General features: G+C 34.1%; 1 protein-coding gene across 6 annotated transcripts in view; it reads left to right on the top strand.

Moving 5' to 3' along the window:
- The window catches only part of LOC306856668 (membrane-associated guanylate kinase, WW and PDZ domain-containing protein 1-like), a 157,575-nt gene that overhangs the window by 62,392 nt on the left and 73,335 nt on the right, over positions 1–21,848 (top strand). For all 6 annotated transcript variants that reach the window (XM_079396041.1, XM_079396043.1, XM_079396040.1 and 3 more), the window contains exon 2: positions 18,883–18,999. In XM_079396041.1, the coding sequence (XP_079252167.1) occupies positions 18,883–18,999 (117 nt within the window). The remainder of the gene's footprint in view (positions 1–18,882; positions 19,000–21,848) is intronic.

Below are 21,848 nucleotides of genomic sequence, written 5' to 3'. Positions count from 1 at the left end.
TTTTTATCTTTTAAGAGCAGCTTCAAAACACTTCATAAAAAATTACATACACAGAACAATACAGTCTGAGGATATGTTATTAATTCATGAATTTACAATACACTATGCAGAGGAGAAAATTTAAAAACTATCAGAGAGTTGTTTCACTGCTTCTGAGTGAGGGGTGGGGGTGGGGTGGGGTGTGAGTGACTGTGTTAGTGACTGTGTGGATTGAGGCAGTGGGTGAGAGAGAGAAAGAGAGAGAGAGGGTCTGTTTTTTAAAATCTTTTAAAAATGCTTATAAATCATTAAAGATTTTGATAACACTTTATAATAAGGTCTCAATTCTTAACATTAGGAAATGCATTAATTAACGTGAACTAACAATGAAAAATATATTTTTACAGCATGTTAATTCTTCCAGGATAGTATAAACTAACAAAGAACAATTTTTTTTAAAAGCATTTATTAATCTTTTTAATGTTAGAAAAATAATCATGTTCAAAAGATAAACTTTAAAATGTAATAATATATAAACACATTTTGGAATTAATATTGATCAACATTAAATGGTATATAATTATTAATGATTATATATATATAATGATAGCTACAGACACCAAACTCGGTACATAAATTGTTCTTATTAATCCGGACAACTTTCTAATTTACAGTCATTAGCTACGACCAACAGGAAATCGGCTATTTTTTTTTAATGTTTTTTTTTTTTTTTAACGGGCTGTAAACAAATTCATACTCCTCCAAGCAGAAACCAAAAATTCACACCAAACATTTTTTCACATGCTTCCAAGATACTGAAGATGCTACATTGCGGACCGATTTAGGATATCTTGAACGGTGATTTAATGGCAATTTATTAAAGTTACAGTAAAAAAGAGAAAACTTTTCTTTTCTTTTTTTCTTTTAAGAGCAGCTTCCAAACACTTCATAAATAATTACATACACAGAACAATACAGTCTGAGGATGTGATTAATTTCATGAATTTACAATACACTATGCGGAGGAGAAAATTTAAAAACTATCAGAGTTCTCCTGTCTCTGTGCTTCTAATGTTTGCGGTGGGTGACTGGGTGGGTGACTGACTGTGTGAGTTCAGTGAGTGTGGAGGGGGAGAGAGAGAGGGAGAGAGAGAGAGGGTCTGTTTAAACATCTCAATAAAATCCTTAAAAAATGCTTATAAAGCATTAAAGGTTTTGATAACACTTTATAATTAAGTCTCATTTGTTAACAGTAGGGAATGCATTAATTAACATGAACTAACAATGAAATATATATTTTACAGCATGTTAATTCTTCATTGATAGTATGAACTTACAATGAACTAACAATGAACAAAATATTTTTTATATTAGAAAAATAGTCATGTTCAAAAGATAAAACTTTAAAATTTAATAATATATTAACACATTTTGGAATTGATTTTGATCAACATTAAATGGTATATATTTATTAATGATGTAAATTAACAACAGTTAAATAATGTTGTTTTTTAACATTGGTTAATTCACAAATAACATTAAATATTAACAATATATTTTTTACTTTATTAATTTGTGTTAGAAAAAATTATTCATGTTAGTTAATGGAAAAATAAATCATTAAAAAATGCTTATAAATCATTAAAAGCTTTGGTAACTATAATAATTTCTCATTTGTTAGCATTAGTAAATGCATTAACTAACATCAACTACCAATGAAAAATAAATTTTCACAGAATTTAAAGTTTTATATGTTCTGTGTGTGTGTGTGTTTCACAGAGTTGATGGTTTGGATTAACCCTTTAATTGCCGTATCCCTTAAAACCAAACTGCCAGAGGGTTACTGTGATGCTTGTGCTCGCTGGGCACCGTTTTATCGATGCCACCGGGGTGGCGTATGCTGACGGCTTGGGCCCGTCATCGCTGCTCGCAGCTATATTTATTAGGGCCCAAGCCAGTAAGGCGCAGGGCCCTATTGTTCTTCTAAGGATTATTATTTTATTTTTTTTTTTTATTATTTTTTATTTCGACTATCCGGGTACTTTTGGGGGCCTTAACGTGCCCGAAAACTCTTGAAAATTGGCACGCACATTGGAACCTGCGGCCATTAGGACGCCACAGACGCTGGGACCCGGGCGTGGCACAGGGGCTCTACGGCGCCCCCTGGAAGATTGTCAGAAAGCTTGATGTATAGCTCACACATACTTGCACGTATTCATATGAAACTCGGTACACATATAGAACTCATTGAGCCGAACAACTTTCACGCTGCATGTCTTAGGCTCCGCCCAACAGGAAGTCGGCTATTCAGGGCTGTTTAAAAAGCGCATGCTCTGGAATTTGATATACTCCTCTGAGGATTTCCATACGATTGCCACCAAACTCGGTGAACATGATCTCAAGACATTGGGGACGCTAAATTGCGAAGATATTTTTGATATGTCGAACGGTTTGCCCGTGGCGAGGCGATGAAGTTATGGCGAAAAATGAGACCCAGGAAATGCCTAATAACGTCCACATACATTGTATGATGTAGATCAAACTTCAGTGGTTTGTTCGTTGTATGATGCCGATCGGATAGATGTGACTATTATGACTGAAAGTTATAGCGCCACCAACTGGCTGCAGGAAGTGTGTCATTTTCAAAATGCTTTGAATTCAGCATCTTATTTTTACTCGATTTGCTTCAAACTTCACCAGAATAATGTCAAAACACGGCCGATGTAAAACTGTGGAGGGAATATTGATATCTAAACTTATGTTGCCATGGCAACGTGTCAAAGTTGAAAATTCGTTTCTGGTGATTTTGAGGCAGATAACATGTTTAGAATGTCATGAAACTCAACACACATATCAGTATTAATGATAGTTAGACACTGGAAAAAGCTCATAAACGGGCGTGGAAGAGGCACTCTATAGCGCCACCTTTTGTCAAAAATGGGGGGGTTAGTTTTAGCTACAGACACCAAACTTGGTACATAAATTGTTCTTATTAATCTGGACAACTTTCTAATTTACAGTCATTAGCTACGACCAACAGGAAGTCGGCTATATTTATTTTAATGTGGGTTTTTTTTAAAAACGGGCTGTAAACAAATTAATACTCCTCCAAGCAGAAACACGGAAATCACACGAAACATTTTTTGTCATGATGCCAAAATACTGAAGATGCTAAATTGCGGACGGATTTAGGATATCTTGAACGATGATTTAATGGCAATTTATTAAAGTTACAGTAAAAAAGATAATTTTTATTTTTTTTTATCTTTTAAGAGCAGCTTCCAAACACTTCATAAAAAATTACATACACAGAACAATACAGTCTGAGGATATGTGATTAATTTCATGAATTTACAATACACTATGCTTAGGAGAAAATTTAAAAACTATCAGAGAGTTGATATAATGCTTCTGAGTGAGAGGTCCTGTCAGCCTGCAGCTGAGTGAGGGGTGGGGTGGGGTGTGAGTGACTGTGTGAGTGACTGTGTGGATTGAGGCAGTGGGTGAGAGAGAGAAAGAGAGAGAGAGGGTCTGTTTTTTTTAAATCTTTAAAAAATGCTTATAAATCATTAAAGATTTTGATAACACTTTATAATAAGGTCTCAATTCTTAACATTAGGAAATGCATTAATTAACGTGAACTAACAATGAAAAATATATTTTTACAGCATGTTAATTCTTCCATGATAGTATGAACTAACAAATAACTTTTTTTTTAAAGCATTTATTAATCTTTTTAATGTTAGAAAAATAATCATGTTCAAAAGATTAACTTTAAAATGTAATAATATATAAACACATTTTGGAATTAATATTCATCAACATTAAATGGTATATAATTATTAATGATTATATATATATAATGATAGCTACAGACACCAAACTCGGTACATAAATTGTTCTTATTAATCCGGACAACTTTCTAATTTACAGTCATTAGCTACGACCAACAGGAAATCGGCTATATTTATTTTAATGTGGGGTTTTTTTTTAAACGGGCTGTAAACAAATTAATACTCCTCCAAGCAGAAACACGGAAATCACACCAAACATTTTTTCTCATGATGCCAAAATACTGAAGATGCTAAATTGCGGACGGATTTAGGATATCTTGAACGATGATTTAATGGAAATTTATTAAAGTTACAGTAAAAAAGATAATTTTTTTTTTTTTTTTATCTTTTAAGAGCAGCTTCCAAACACTTCATAAAAAATTACATACACAGAACAATACAGTCTGAGGATATGTGATTAATTTCATGAATTTACAATACACTATGCTTAGGAGAAAATTTAAAAACTATCAGCCTGCTTCTGAGTGAGAGCTCCTGCCACTGCTTCTGAGTGAGGGGTGGGGGTGGGGTGCTGTGGGGTGTGAGTGACTGTGTGAGTGACTGTGTGGATTGAGGCAGTGGGTGAGAGAGAGAGAAAAAGAGAGAGAGGGTCTGTTTTTTAAAATCTTTAAAAAATGCTTATAAATCATTAAAGATTTTGATAACACTTTATAATAAGGTCTCATTTCTTAACATTAGGAAATGCATTAACATGAACTAACAATGAAAAATATATTTTTACAGGATGTTAATTCTTCCATGATAGTATGAACTAACAAAGAAAAATTTTTTTTAAAGCATTTATTAATCTTTTTAATGTTAGAAAAATAGTCATGTTCAAAAGATAAACTTTAAAATTTAATAATATATTAACACATTTTGGAATTAATATTGATCAACATTAAATGGTATATAATTATTAATGATTATATATATATAATGATCGCTACAGACACCAAACTCGGTACATAAATTGTTCTTATTAATCGGACAACTTTCTAATTTACAGTCATTAGCTACGACCAACAGGAAGTCGGCTATATTTATTTTAATGTGGGTTTTTTTTTAAAACGAGCTGTAAACAAATTCATACTCCTCCAAACAGAAACACAGAAATCACACCAAAACATTTTTTCTAGTGATGCCAAAATACTGAAGATGCTAAATTGCGGACGGATTTAGGATATCTTGAACGATGATTTAATGGCAATTTATTAAAGTTACAGTAAAAAAGAGAATTCTTTTTTTTTTTTTTTTTTTTTAAGAGCAGCTTCCAAACACTTCATAAAAAATTACATACACAGAACAATACAGTCTGAGGATATGTGATTAATTTCATGAATTTACAATACACTATGCAGAGGAGAAAATTAAAAAACTATCAGAGCTGCTGCTGAGTGAGAGCTCCCTGTCACTGCTTCTGAGTGAGGGGTGGGGTGTGAGTGACTGTGTGAGTTCAGTGAGTGTGGAGGGGGAGAGAGAGAGAAAGAAAGAGAGAGAGAGAGAGAGAGAGAGAGGGTCTGTTTAAACTTCTCAATAAAATCCTTAAAAAATGCTTATAAAGCATTAAAGGTTTTGATAACACTTTATAATTAAGTCTCAATTGTTAACAGTAGGGAATGCATTAATTAATATGAACTAACAATGAAAATATATTTTTTACAGCATGTTAATTCTTCATTGATAGTATGAACTTACAATGAGCTAACAATGAACATAATATTTTTAATATTAGAAAAATAGTCATGCTCAAAAGATAAAACTTTAAAATGTAATAATATATTAACTCATTTTGGAATTAATATTGATCACCATTAAATGGTATATAATTATTGTTGATGTTAACTAACAACAGTTAAATAATGTTGTTTTTTAACATTGGTTAATTCACAAATAACATTAAATATTAACAATATATTTTTTACTTTATTTGTGTTAGTAAAAATTATTCATGTTAGTTAATGGAAAAATAAATCATAAAAAAAATGCTTATAAATCATTAAAAGCTTTGGTAACTATAATAATTTCTCATTTGTTAGCATTAGTAAATGCATTAACTAACATCAACTACCAATGAAAAATATATTTTCACAGAATTTAAAGTTTTATATGTTGTTCTGTGTGTTGTGTTTCACAGAGTTGATGGTTTGGATTAACCCTTTAATTGCCGTATCCCTTAAAACCAAACTGCCAGAGGGTTACTGTATTGTGTGTGCTCGCTGGGCACCGTTTTATCGATGCCACCGGGGTGGCATATGCACTGGCGGCTTGGGCCCGTCATCGCTGCTCGCAGCTATATTTATTATTTTTTTTATTTTTTATTTCGACTATCCGGGCACTTTTGGGGGCCTTAACGTGCCCGAAAACTCTTGAAAATTGGCACGCACGTTGGAACCTGCGGCCATTAGGACGCCGCTGAGGCTGGGACCCGGGCGTGGCACAGGGGCTCTACGGCGCCCCCTGGAAAATTGTCAGAAAGCTTGATGTATAGCTCACACATACTTGCACGTATTCATATGAAACTCGGTACACATATAGAACTCATTGAGCTGAACAACTTTCACGCAGCATGTCTTGGGCTCCGCCCAACAGGAAGTCGGCTATTCAGGGCTGTTTAAAAAGTGCATGCTCTGGAATTTGATATACTCCTCTGAGGATTTCCATACGATTGCCACCAAACTTGGTGAACATGATCTCAAGACATTGGGGACGCTAAATTGCGAAGATATTTTTGATATGTCGAACGGTTTGCCCGTGGCGAGGCGATGAAGTTATGGCGAAAAATGAGACCCAGGAAATGCCTAATAACGTCCACATACATTGTATGATGTAGATAAAACTTCAGTGGTTTGTTCGTTGTATGATGCCGATCGGATAGATGTGACTATAATGACTGAAAGTTATAGCGCCACCAACTGGCTGCAGGAAGTGTGTCGTTTTCAAAATGCTTTGAATTCAGCATCTTATTTTTACTCGATTTGCTTCAAACTTCACCAGAATAATGTCAAAACACGGCCGATGTAAAACTGTGAAGGGAAGATTGATATCTAAAAGTATGTTGCCATGGCAACGTGTCAAAGTTGAAAATTCGTTTCTGGTGATTTTGAGGCAGATAACATGTTTAGAATGTCATGAAACTCAACACACATATCCATTTTAATGATAGTTAGACACTGTAAAAAGCTCATAAACGGGCATGGAAGAGGCACTCTATAGCGCCACCTTTTGTCAAAAATGGGGGGGTTAGTTTTAGCTACAGACACCAAACTCAGTACATAAATTGTTCTTATTAATCCGGACAACTTTCTAATTTACAGTCATTAGCTACGACCAACAGGACGTCGGCTATATTTATTTTAATGTGGGTTTTTTTTAAAAACAGGCTGTAAACAAATTCATACTCCTCCAAACAGAAACACGTAAATCACACCAAACATTTTTTCTCATGACGCCAAAATACTGAAGATGCTAAATTGCGGACGGATTTAGGATATCTTGAACGATGATTTAATGGCAATTTATTAAAGTTACAGTAAAAAAGAGAAAACTTTTTTTTTTTATCTTTTAAGAGCAGCTTCCAAACACTTCATAAAAAATTACATACACAGAACAAGACAGTCTGAGGATATGTGATTAATTTCATGAATTTACAATACACTATGCAGAGGAGAAAATTAAAAAACTATCAGAGAGTTGATATAATGCTTCTGAGTGAGAGGTCCTGTCAGCCTGCAGCTGAGTGAGGGGTGGGGGTGGGGTGTGAGTGACTGTGTGGATTGAGGAGCTGGGTGAGAGAGAGAAAGAGAGAGAGGGGGTCTGTTTTTTTTAAATCTTAAAAAAATGCTTATAAATCATTAAAGATTTTGATAACACTTTATAATAAGGTCTCATTTCTTAACATTAGGAAATGCATTAATTAACATGAACTAATAATGAAAAATATATTTTTACAGCATGTTAATTCTTCCATGATAGTATGAACTAACAAAGAACAATTTTTTTAAAGCATTTATTAATCTTTTTAATGTTTGAAAAATAGTCATGTTCAAAAGATAAACTTTAAAATTTAATAATATATTAGCACATTTTGGAATTAATATTGATCAACATTAAATGGTATATAATTATTAATGATGTTAACTAACAACAGTTAAATAATGTTGTTTTTTAACATTGGTTAATTCACAAATAACATTAAATATTAACAATATATTTTTTACTTTATTAATTTGTGTTAGTAAATTATTCATGTTAGTTAATGGAAAAATAAATCATTAAAAAAATGCTTATGAATCATTAAAACCTTTGGTAACTATAATAATTTCTCATTTGTTAGCATTAGTAAATGCATTAACTAACATCAACTACCAATGAAAAATATATTTTCACAGAATTTAAAGTTTTATATGTTGTTCTGTGTGTGTGTGTTTCACAGAGTTGATGGTTTGGATTAACCCTTTAATTGCCGTATCCCTTAAAACCAAACTGCCAGAGGGTTACTGTAATGTGTGTGCTCGCTGGGCACCGTTTTATCGATGCCACCGGGGTGGCGTATGCACTGACGGCTTGGGCCCGTCATCGCTGCTCGCAGCTATATTTTAGTTATTGTGTTGCATCAGCAAAATGAAAAATCATTGCTGCTGCGTGAGAGCGAGACAGGTTGGTAGGGTTCCTGTTGGCATGGTTGGCGTGGTGCCACACTCCTGAAGTGTGTGTTGGTTGGGTGAAGGGGTGTCATATTGACTTTTGAGTGCACCCTGCTGCCATGTACATGGCGGGGGGGCTGTTGTCCCTGCGTGGGGTGAGAGTGGGTTATATCGCAGAGGCTTTAATCAAACCCATTGGTGGGGCGAGATGGAAACTGCAGCAAAGCGAGAGAGACATAGTGTGACGGAGGGTAAAAGAAAGTGACACATGCATCAAGATGATTAAAAAAAGGAAGAGAAGGACACACAGGAATGGATCAAGGGAACAATTAAAGTGAGGAGAAAGAAAGATGCCATGGAACAAAAGCAAGGCGGAAGTTCAGAGGAAGTAAGGAGAGTGAGGATATGGCCTTCAGCAGTGCAAGCTCAACTCAGTGTTTTATTAGGAATGGGGCCTTTTGTTTCTGTCGGCGGTGCGTTAGAGAGTCCAATAGTCCTTTGTGCTGTGGAGAAAGCCTTTGGGTAGAGAAGGTGTAATATGTGTAGTTGCTTTTCAGTCCCCTTAAGGGTTTAAAAATGCTATGTAGGTGTGTGTGAGAGATTTAGTACCATGTAGCAGGTGTTCATTTAAAGTGGTGTTAATTTCTTTCAAAAATTTACATTATACCAAAAAGCAACAATGCTTTGAAAATACCAAAATTGTGCAAATATTAATAATACAAAAAAAAAAATGTAGATTAAAATTTGTACGTTTTTTGCATGTATAATTTCTGATTATTTCAAATTAAGCACATATTATGTTGGTATATTAACTAAAAAATAAACTAAAATTAAATCAAATAAGAAAAGAAAAACTAAAATAAAAAACTATATAGACAAAAGTATAAAAAAGAAAAACTATTTAAAAAAAAAAACTTAAAAATTGAAACAGAAAATAAAAACTCATTCAAAATATTAATGTTGATTTTGAAAGATTTTTGTGACTTGTTACACTTGCTTGCAAACCCCGTTCTGTCTTTGACCCATATATATATATGACTGTTTTTTTTTCACTTTGTGGCAGAGTTTGCTGGAAACTTTGCGTGGTGTGAACTCTGTGGTCAGTATTAGGGTGAATGAAGATCCCAGATGGGCACATTTGAAGACCCTGTAGATGATAACTGCATCCCAGGTCAATCCATTTCCACCTGCTTATACTGGTTGTCTTGTAAATCTCCTTTTGTAATGTCCTTAAAGAGCCAGACTCCTGAAGCAGCTCTTAATGCACATGTAAGGTTTGGCCTAATGAGGAATTATTTGTAGGCAGACAAACAATGATGCTAAGCTGCTTTAACAGGCGTTCCTATCAAGCATAGAATGCAAGCTAGCAGTGTTAATAGGCTGTGCTAATTAATTGTGTTACTTCGCACCGGGTGTTCAGAGTCTTAATGCTTCTCAGTTAATCCTATCAGAAGGGTCTGATTTGTTTGGTGGCGTGAAAGTTTAATTTGGTTGTCTGATGCTTGACTAGATTGAGTGAGAGAAGGCATATATATGTATGTGTATGTGTGTGTGTGTGTGTATGTATGTATGGTGCCCTCCAAAAGTATTGGAACAGTAAAGACAAAATTGCTCTGTTGGCTGTGGAGTCAAGACATTTACAAATATGATTAAAAGATGAATATAGTTATAGTGATGGGAAAGCAAAAATGTGGAGATAAAAAGGGAACTGCAATGATCCCAAGCATACAGCCTCATCTGTAAAGCATGGTGGAGGTGGTGTCATGGCATGGGCATGCATGGCTGTCTCTGGAACAGGCCCTCTCAACTTTACTGATGACTTAATGTATGATGACAGTAGCTGAATGAATTTGGAAGGGTACAAAACCATCTTGCCTACCAATATTCACGAAAATGCCACCAGATTCATTGGGAAGTGCTTCATATTGCATCAGGACAATGACCCAAAACACCACCACAACACTTTCACCAGCTGAAGAGGAGAGTAAAGGCAGAAACTCCCCAAAACAAACAACAATTGGAATTGGCTGCATTAAAGGCTGGGAAAAGTATTTCAAAGGATGAGACCAAGAGTCTGGTGATGTCTATGGGTCACAGACTCACTGCTGTGATTGTGTGCAAGGGATCTGCAACTAAATAATAGGTTTTAATCTTTTATATCTGCCTTATGTTCAACTGTCCCAATACTTATGCTCACATCAATGAGTGGGATGAACTCTAAAAGTGCTGTTCTTTTTATTTGGTAAAACATATATGTGTTGAAACGGCTAATAATAAAATGTGACATTCTGTAGTTTTGTCTCATATTCATCTTTTAATCATATTTGTAAATGTCTTGACTCCACAGCCAACAGAGCAATTTTGTCTTTACTGTTCCAATACTTATGGAGGACACTGCATGTGTATATGTATGTGTGTGTGTGTGTGTGTGTATGTGTGTATATATATATATATATATATATATATATATATATATATATATATATATATATATATATATATATATATATATATATATATATATATATATATATATATATATATATATATATTAACTTTTCTATTTTAATATATTTCAAAATCATTTATTCCTGTAAAGATTAATTTTCAGCATCATTACTCCAGTCTTAAGTGTCACACGATCCTTCAGAAATCATTTTAATGCTGATTTGCTGATCAAGAAACATTTCTTATTATTATCAGTGTTAAAACAGTTGTGCTACTTAATAATTTCATAATCAACTTTGATGATTTGCTGAATAAAAGTGTTATTTTTCTTAAAAAAAACAAAAAACAAATCTTGCTGTCCCCAAACTTTTGAACGATAGTGTAAACTTGTACTTCTTCCAAAAGGGCAATTGTGAGATTTCTGAGTTTGTGCTTCTTTGAGATCCACAAAAGACGTTAATGCATTCACATTGACACTCTCACCCATAAAAGACTCTGATAACCCCAACAGTCATACACACACACAAAGGCCAGCAAAGCTAAAAAGCCTGTCTGATGCCTGCAGTCAGAGAGGACTAATATAAACGACAGCTCTATCTGATCAACACTGCATGTCTGAGATGAATCATTGGAGGCATATTTTCTGCCCAGAGTGCTGGGAATCGATAAAAGCAATCTGGAATGTGTAAACAATTTCACTTGCTACTGGAGAGAGATGCGGCTGTAAAGCGTCTCTGTCTTATTCATTGCGTATGGTCATTTAAAATCCTCAGGATGAACGCCAATAGGCTCCGATTGTCGTAAATTTCAGCGCAAAGCAGTACGTTCCTCCTCATAAATGAAGCTTTAACATGACACTGTGACACTTATATTAAATATTACTGCTACATCAACACATTAAATGGTTCATTTGAATTTTTTTAAATTATTTAAAAAAGAGTGGTATCTTTGGACAATAAGTAATTTAATTAATATAAAAAAGTACCTAATTTGCCATAATTTTAGTAATTAAAAATTTAACTAATTTGCCATTATGTAATAGTAATATATAATCACACTCAATATTAATTAAGAATCTGCTAAATGTATATCTTTTCCATCTTTATTTGACCCGCTAACTCTAGCAATCTGTATTCTAATTCTATTCTTAAACTTCCCCCTTTTAGACTTTATATGCACTCTATTCATTTACTAACTGCTTGTTTTCTTAAAGAAAACTAACACTAGCTTCTCTATTCTTTTCTCTTTATTTATTATACAATTAACAAAAGCAAAAAGGCCTCTAACACTAGCTTGCTTTATTCTTTTTCTATTCTGTTTTCTTTTTATTTATTATATAAAATATAATATAATTATATTTGCTACGTGTACTGCGTTAAGCTAACCGAGACTTCTTATAGCACTTGTCCATTGCTCTTTTGTTGATTTTGATTGCTTCCATTGTCCTCTTTTGTAAGTCACTTTGGATAAAAGCGTTTGCTAAATGACAATGTAAATATTAATCACACTTTTGGATGAATATTTTTTTAAATATTTTTTTATATTATTACAATGTTTGTTAGTTTTTATCTCTTTAATTGGGGATATTTTGTCCAATAAATGCAATGGTGCCTAAATTCATTAGCCGAAAAAAAATAAAATTAATGTACGTCACCTATGTTAACTAAAGTATTCCCACACTCTTGGGTGCTGTAGTGGCTTCATTTTATCAGTTTTTATTTTAAAAATTCTGAAATTATTTATAGAGTGCATAATTTACCGTTTAAACAGGCAGACAGTAACTGCAGGTTTATATTCATATGGATTGTGTGTGCTTGTTACCATTAACCACCAGTAGGGGGCGGCACACTTAAACATCAAAGCTGGATGAGTGCTGCTCTGACCAGGGTTGCCATGGCGACAAGGCTCAGTGTGATGCAGGCCAGGCGTAATGGAGGGAAACAGAGAGGGCAGTGTAGAGCTGAGCAAGAAACGAGAGCAGAATACCAAACAGACGCCTGTTTACAGACCTCATACCTGTCTTTCACACAGACTCTTGGACACATCTATCTATCTATCTATCTATCTATCTATCTATCTATCTATCTATCTATCTATCTATCTATCTATCTATCTATCTATCTATCTATCTATCTATCTATCTATCTATCTATCTGTCTATCTGTCTATCTGTCTATCTGTCTGTCTGTCTGTCTCTATCAAATATTTTTTATTTAAATTAATGTTTTATATTTTAACATATTAAAATATACAGTCAGTTTTTTTTTTGCCTGTGGTTTTAACCTGAAAACTGTTCAGACAGAATTGGAATTATGTATAGATTTTATACAATTTTTGTACATAAATGATTAAATATTGCACACATTATATATTATGTCAGTATATAATCATAATGTAATACATGCCTACAAAAACACAACAACAAATACAACAACAAATATTACAAAGTGTTAACGGAAACATGCAAAGTTGGTTTCTTTTCTGATAATGTCTATTTTTTCCCTTTACTTTGTGTACTGTGTTAGACTAACTGGAACTTGTCCCAGCACTTAAGTTGTGTTGCTCTTTTGTTTAATTGCTTCTATTGTCCTCATTTGTAAGGCGCTTTGGATAAAAGTGTCCGCTAAATGATTAAATGTAAATAATAAGTTAAATTGCTCTCCATACACCTTTAACCTGAAATATGTTCAGATGGAATTGGAACGTGAATTTACCCTGGACCAAAAGCCACTCAAATGCCTTTCCTCAGTTCAGAAGTCTTCTGCCCGCCACTGGTTAGACTGTGTGTCAGACACTTTCTTTACTTATCTGTCAGGCTCCAGTTTTTTCCAAAAGCCTTTCTGAACAGTTATATTTACTGCTTTCATGCACAGGCAGAGGAACATGTTCAGAAAGTAGCTTGACTCCAAAGAAATTTGCAAATCTGACAGTTCTTTCGTTTTCCATCTCCAAAGCCAAGCGAGTAAAACAAGCCTCCGTTCAGTTACTGTATTTCTTTTTTCCTAGAACTTAGGGCTGGCGTCTGCTGGCAGTGATGTTTCTGAGTGGTACCAGGTCCTATATTCACACACACACACACACACACACACACACACACACACACACACACACACACACACACACACACACACACGCACGCTCGTTCTCTCTCATCTCGCTGTTCTGAATGCCGGATGTTTCATCTGATCCAGTAATCTCTTCTAAACACACTGCTTTAGTTTATTCTGATGGGCATTGAGATGCAGGTAATTGGCTGTTGAGAAAGTTGTCTTGCACACTTGTGTAAATGCAGATACACACATGCTGAAATTAATCCAGCATGCTTTGGCTGTCGTGTTATGTGGGTGCTCGCAGTTGGGAGATTATCGGTATCTCTGCCAGGTGCAGCTGATTCGGTAGCAATTTGTTTTCTAATTATCTATTTTAGGAGGGATTTGGGGCTGTGACACCAAATGGTGTCCCCCCTAGTATACGCAGTCTCAAAGAGTGATTTATCCTTCTCTCTGCACTGCCAGTTCATTGGCCTGTTTTTGGAGAGTGGAAGAGTAAAATACTAATAAATACTCAGTGCTACTACTTGTTCATCTTCACACAGGATTATGGACACACTAAGCAAAAAGAAAGCAGTCAGCTATGTAAGATAAGATGTGCACCATTGGACCGTTGTAATTTCTGTCTAGAGGGTCTGCATAAATCAGAGGAGAGTCAGCAAAATGAAGCAGAACTGCCGGCCTCACAACAGATATCATACAGCTGTTTGAAAACTGCAGGATGAGTTGAGTGCTCAAAAATATTCAGTACCAATAATCCACACAATAAAAAATTGCTGATAATTCTGCAGTCTGGAGTCATTTTGCTGTGTTTGGTATTTTACTTAGATTTTGCGGTACTCTATATGCTGGTATTTGAATAATATACTTATTATTGGTTTTAAGTTATGCTGCTCCTCCTGTTTGAAAAATATCTTGTAATCATATTTTCTTTACAAAACACCTGTTTCTCGAAAAGGTGCTTTTAGAGGCATTCTTTACTCTGCACTAAATCCATTTCCGTATCACTCGCAATACACATAATAAGATTATATCTTGTCTAATCTACTCGCTGCGTGTAAAAAGTGCATGGTCGGTGTAAAATGACACCCTAAACATTTTAGTACACTACCTTTTTTTTTTTTTTTTTTTTTTTTTTTTTTTATTCACCAGAACAAATAATGTAATTCAAGGCATTATTCAAGGCTTCTTGCTCTTTGGAACACTTTGCCGATCACTAACATTCTCGTCAGGCCAAACTGACAAATTAACAATTTATTTAATCTCTAATAATATCAGTAAAACATGAACATGCAGTTCCAGAAAAAAATTAGTTTTTTTTTCTTTTTAAGTTATAATAAAATGCTGTAATAAAAATATAAAATTTATAATAAAATTGCATAAAATTATTTTAATTATTTAAAACAAAAGTTATATATATATATATATATATATATATATATATATATATATATGTGTATATATATATATATATATGTATATGTATGTATGTGTGTGTGTATGTGTGTGTGTATATATATATATATATATATATATATATATATATATATATATATATATATATATATATATATATATATATATATATATATATATATATATATATATATATATATATATATATATATAATATTTGTTTCTGTTTATTATTTTTTTTTCTTTTTTACTCTTAGACATTTTTTAATTACTATCAAACTGATTTTTTCCCCTCCAAACTTAAGGCCTAATTAGCTGAGAAATATGTTCCTATTATTTTAGTTTGGTTGTCTATTGTTATTTTTAGTTGACTTTGAATAAAACATTAGTACAATCTTTATATTTTATTTCATGTTATTTTTTTACTAAAACATTTATTGTGGCCCTTCTTCTTTCCGTTTGAAAGTCATTGTTATAGATTATAGACATTGGGATTGTGGTAGACCTGTTATGTCTTCCATATAATAGTAACTCATTTTGTACTCAACCTCCACATTAGTAGCCAATAGCCAACTACTGGCCATGACAGTACTTTGGTAGTAGTGCCATACGCCACTGTAACAAACAACAAGACAAGTCTTTCCTATAAAGTCCATCCCATGGCATCTGCCTACAGTACAATCTTTTTGTTTTCACATCCCTCTCTTGGATCTTGGATTTCATCTGGTTTTTCGTTGGTTGGCCAGAAGTCCATTGTTACCATTGAGTCCGACTAGTAAGCAGCTAATTGGAATAAAGTGAGTTTGGGATGATGGATGGGGGTGGGTGGTGTAGTCTGGCTGCTGTAGGTTTGAGTAATGACTCGCAACCTGTTGCAGGGATTAATTCACAGTGGTATGCCACGGCGCTAACATCAACGCCAGACTGCACACATCAACTCAACAGGAATTTCACACTCGCACATTATTCCCGTTTTAGTTCTGAAAAAGCAGTCTAATGGGTTTCGCAGTGTATTTTTAGACTTGGATGTGGCTAGATTAAGAAACAATGCTCCAGAGGTTCAATTAGAAGAGAAGATCTCTTTTCTGACCTTCTAGCTTGAACATTGCCTGGCAGAGCTGTTACTTGTTCTGCAGCTAATTGTACAGCCTGCTCAACATGGTTGCGGTAACACGAACTGTGTTTTAAATGTACATCTTTACCTCAATGCAATGTGTGCAGCCATATCTGCTGTGTTTTGAATCTGTTTTTATTACATGAAAAACTTTGCATTTTACTGAACTATCTGTAAACGCCCTGGATTCATAGACCACAATGTTTTACATATTTAACTTTTGTGAAATTAAAAGCATTTGTTGTTTTCCTGAACATTTTTTGGTGCATTTTTTTCATTGCAGTGCAAGAGAGAATTCCATATATATATTTATAGATTTTTCCATATTGTGATTTGCATCTTAGTGAAACGGTGAAAAAATGAAGGTTTGGGACTTGGTCCTATTTGTCGTTATTGATACATAAAAGCTCTGGATTCGTAGACCACGATATTAAAACTATAACCAGTTTTTTGTGGTTATTGTTTGTTTGAACACACTATGATGAGAGTAAATGAAGTAGTATTGAATTATTTTTATAGAACAGGGCAAAGAGATTCAGATTCTCAGTAGAACCTAAAACTCATCCTCCAAGCATAAAAGAAAAAAATGAAAATAATTTATCGTTTCTGCAAAATGTTTATCTGTTTCAAGGAAAATTGCTGTAAGTGCTTATTTTTAAAAGCAAGTGCTTGTTGAGTTTGCTTTGTCCATTTGAATTGGATGGTTCATTTGGACTTTATTCCATTTGTTTTTTATTTCTTAGCCCTTATTTTATTTCTTCAGTCAGTGCTCTGTACAAAGCTAAACCTAGTTCTATACAAAACACTGGAGAAACCGCATTAGATATCCCAGTGCAAATGTTTCTAAACTGGGATCAAGCTTTAGATTTAGAAATTATTGTGAAAAATTGTTATTCTTTTAGTACATAAAATGGTGATCGTGAGGTCTTGTGTCTACTGTGCAGCCTCAAAAAGCCCAGATCGGCATAATATTTACAGTAGATTATTAACTGACAGTCTGTGCTGGTTTATGTCATTCGTAGGAAACTTTCAAGGGCAGAGGGCGGCATTTCAGACTTGCAGCACTGAGTATCGCCAAGGCAACCAATTATGTATGTTCATAAAGTTTTAAAATGCAGTTTCATTTGATCAACGACAGACTACAGAGCGAGCGAGAGAGAAACTGATTACATCATTAGGCCTTAATGAGACTATCCATTCAAAGAATTCTCTAGAAATGCAATATTCCCATTAATCCGGTAAAGGGAAGTCCCTTGAGTCACTTGTACATGTGCGAAATGGAGAGTTTGTGGGAAGGCAGTGCCGACGACTGATCTGGCATTGGTGCGGGCACCCAGCGGAACCACATTAACACATAAACAGCTTTTGGCTATTGGCATCTCTTAGAAATGGTGCTGGGTAAGCGATCTGTGTCTTCTAAACAGATGGTGGAGCTGAGGGTGGGAAATGTTTCACATGGCCCACTCTATTGCTTGCACTGGGTTGAGGTGGCAGCCAGGTACCCCCATGAGTGTGAATGGAGGTGTGCTACTATGTGTTAATGTCTCATGGATTACGGTTTCACACCAATGTGCCACTATTAATGTTTACAAATGTGTTTCATTTGTCATTGATTACGGTTTGCGAAACATAGACTTACTTGATGCAAACATCCAACAACATAATTGCAAACCATTCTAAGAATGGGTGTTTCTTATGCCCACCAAGGCTGTATTAATTTGATAAAAAATGCAGTACAAACTGTAATATTGTGAAATATTATAACAGTTTAAAATAACTGTTTTCTATTTTAATATATATTTAAAATGTTATTCATTCAAAGCTGAATTTTCAGCATCATTCCAGAAGATATCAACTTCTTCCATTTTGCTCTCAAAAGATTTATTAAACTACTACCAACTGAGACCATTGACAAGTATGGAAGTTAGTTTTTCTTGAATACATTGTATTAAATACAGTATAAAACCCCCATGTTGTAGGCGTTCTTAGTGCCATGCTCTACACTCTCACAAAAGTTGTCACTAGGGTGGCGCCTTTTCAAAAGATGCATCTTTGTACCTAAAGTGTCCATATTGGTACCTTAAAAGTACATATTATTACCTCAAGTGTACATTTTAGTACCTAAAAGGTATAAAGTTTAGCTTTTGAAAAGGTACCGCCCCGGTGACCTTTTGTAGCTTTATTTTTGAGAGTGTAGGAACATCCCAAATCCTCTTCAGATCACAAATATGTACCTGCTACAATTATTTTAGCCACTGTTAGCAATGTTAGCCACAAACAGGAACTTTTATCTATTGGCTGTGAGTCAGAAGCAAACAGTGAGTCAGAAGCAAACTACACTACTACAGAGTCTGCACATGATTCAGAATCAATAACAAGTTCCTTTTGTTTTGCAGGACATAAACTCAATAAAGACCTGAAGCACTACCTGAGCCAAAGGTTTCAGAAATCCTCTGCTGACTACGAGCTTCAGCAAACCATACGTGACAACCTCTACCGCCACGCTGTGCCTTGTGAGTACACTTATTGTTTCTACTTGTCTCTATACTGTACTCTGCTATATGTTACTCTACTTCATTCTTTTGCTAAAGTTCACATGCAGAAGCTGACGTGTGTGCCTCAAAGTGATGGCTGGACTGTTTGTTCTGAGGCAGTGGAAGGGAGGACACGGTCAATATTCACAGAAATCCTCCTTTCGATTGAGTAGGTGCAGCCGTGTTCTTGGAGAGGTGTGATGAAATAGTCTGTGTTTTTGTATCTGTGTAGAGGAAGAGAGTATTGAACATGTGTGCAGTTGAGTGGACATGCTTCGATTCTATAAGGCCGATGTTTCTAGAAGTCCAAAGGTGTTCCCTTGTGTATGTCTGTCTATTTTAAACCGGTAACGCTGTGTCTTTGTGGATTTACACAATTGTGTGTGCATAGAAAATTGACTTTTTCATAAGTACACATGCTACCTGTTACATTTAAACGATTTGACACTAAAGCTCTGCTGCAAAACCTAGTAAGCTGCCTATCTAATCAGCATTTTAAGGCATCATAGACACCATCAAAGCTGTTCTAAAAAGTGGGCAGCAACATTGTTCTTTTGGTATTATCAATGATTAATTGTAGAATGTATTGAAAGTTAGTCACACAACACTGTAAAAAATGTTGCTGCAATTCGTTATAAGAACTTAGTTTATTGAGATATCTTAAATATCCAACTTAACTAAATCAAGCAAACGTTAGCTAACATTATATTTTAAGGCATGAAGGCTTAATTTTTTCCGAAACAATTTTTTTTTTTTTACTTTTTTAGGTTAAATTTTAAGTTGTGATAACTAATCCTAGAATTTTTTTTTTACATTGAATGCACTGCAAGGAAAAAAAGGTAATATTTTACATTGCTATAGTAGCCTTTACATTGACATTAGTTAATACAGTAGCTAACATGAAATAACCACAAACAAAACTTTTACAGAAATAATTTTTAATCTTATTTTATATTAATTTCTCCATACACTACCAATTATTATTATTATATTTTTTTTATATAGAATTTAATACTTTTATTCAGCAAGGATACATTAAACGTATCGAGAGTGACATTAAAGACATTTATCATTTTACAAAAGATTTATATTTTAAATTAATACTCTTCATTTGAACTTTCCATTCATTAAATAATCCTGAAGAAAAACAATTGAACCACAGTTTCCATAAAAATATTAAAGCATCACAACTGTTTTCAGTATAAAATCAATAAGATGATTGAACAACAAATCAGAAAATTAGAATGATTTATGAAGATTAGGCTATGACTGCTGAAAATTCAGCTTTGCCATCACAGGATTAAATTACATTGTAAAAGTTATTGTATGTTCATTGTTAGTTCATCATACCTAATTAATGTTAATAATCTTAACAAAATGAACTTTTATTGTAAAGTTTTACTAAAAACATTAAACATCACAGACAAAGTGGAAGAAATATGGAATGTAACTATACACTTTTTTTTTTTTTACTTGATACTTTTTGTTTTTATTTTATTTTAGTATAAAGAGTTTGACATTAGCATATAACAAAGCAGAGCTCTAGATTTTCACGAGGCAAGTAATAGCAAGGCAGTTCTGGATTTTTTTTTTTTTTTGCTACTGCTTTGCTGACATTCTGCTTTGTGCATAAAATAATTTTGATAAGCCGTAATATTTGTAGCAGCACTCCCAATGCTGTCTAGTTGAAAGGAAACCCCCACTCAGCTTTAAACTGTTTGGATGGTGAGTTTTGCAACTTCCTCTGGTTAATAGAGCTGTAGACTGTTTCAGATTAAACACTCTGATGTTACAGAAAGTGAGTGTGTGTGTGTGTGTGTGTGTGTTTGAGAATGATTGATAGACATGAGACAGCTGGAGGGACAGATGGGAGGGAAGGACCAATAGTAGTGGGCTCCATCTCTTTTCTCAACTTCATCACTGTTTCATGGATACAAAAACATAGCTGTGGCCTCCCAGAAATCAAAGCCGTCTATATGTGTGCAACTTGAAAGACAAAAATCATTGGTTTAAATATGAAGTGAGCCATTTTTGCCATTATCCGCGCCAAACAGAATTGTTTTGGTTGAACAATGGGATACAAAGAGCGTTTGGGTTTCGTTTATGAACAGTTATTGTCACTGAAATTGCATGCTTCACCATTAAAGACATGATATTTAGATCGTGGATGTGAAGGAGGCCATCTATGTGAAAGTAGAGTGGGGGATGTGTCCATATGCTCCAGAATCAACTTCTAAAGCAGTTCAACATTTGAGACTATTCATATAACAGCAGTTCATGCTGATCTGGGGTCAGAATTTATCTGTCGCAACTTGATAAACAAGATGATAGCAGTGGCTAGAGATGATTTTAGGTCACTACACTTAATCTAGATCACATGATATGTACAAAATGTGAACTTGGCTTTGGATCCGGTCAACCACTTCAATAGGAAAACGGATCATAATTAGTTTAAAGCCAGTTGCACGCTGTATAGTTTTTCCACAAGTTTCAAAAGTTTGAGGTCTATAAATGTTTTTTTTTTATTTTTTTTAATATCTTTCATTTTCACCAAGACTGCATTTATTTGATAAAATACAGTAAAAACTATTTAAATCAATTGTGATGGCAAAGCTGAATGTTCAGGAGGCATTACTCCAGTCTTCAGTGTCACATAATCCTTCAGAAATCATTCTAATATGCTGAAACATATTTCTTATTTTTGTGGAAACCATATATTTTGATGAATTTGGTGAAATTTCATTTATTTACACATTATTTGTATACTATCATTTATTTTCTTCATAGATAGATTTAAATGGTTTCAGCAAATGCAAACATGTCTTGAT

This window comes from Barbus barbus (genome assembly GCF_936440315.1).
Source record: "Barbus barbus genome assembly, chromosome: 37".
In the NCBI taxonomy this organism is placed as follows: Eukaryota; Metazoa; Chordata; class Actinopteri; order Cypriniformes; family Cyprinidae; genus Barbus; species Barbus barbus.
The sequence above is the reverse complement of the archived record's forward strand: the minus strand, read 5'-3'. Positions and strand labels throughout refer to the sequence as shown.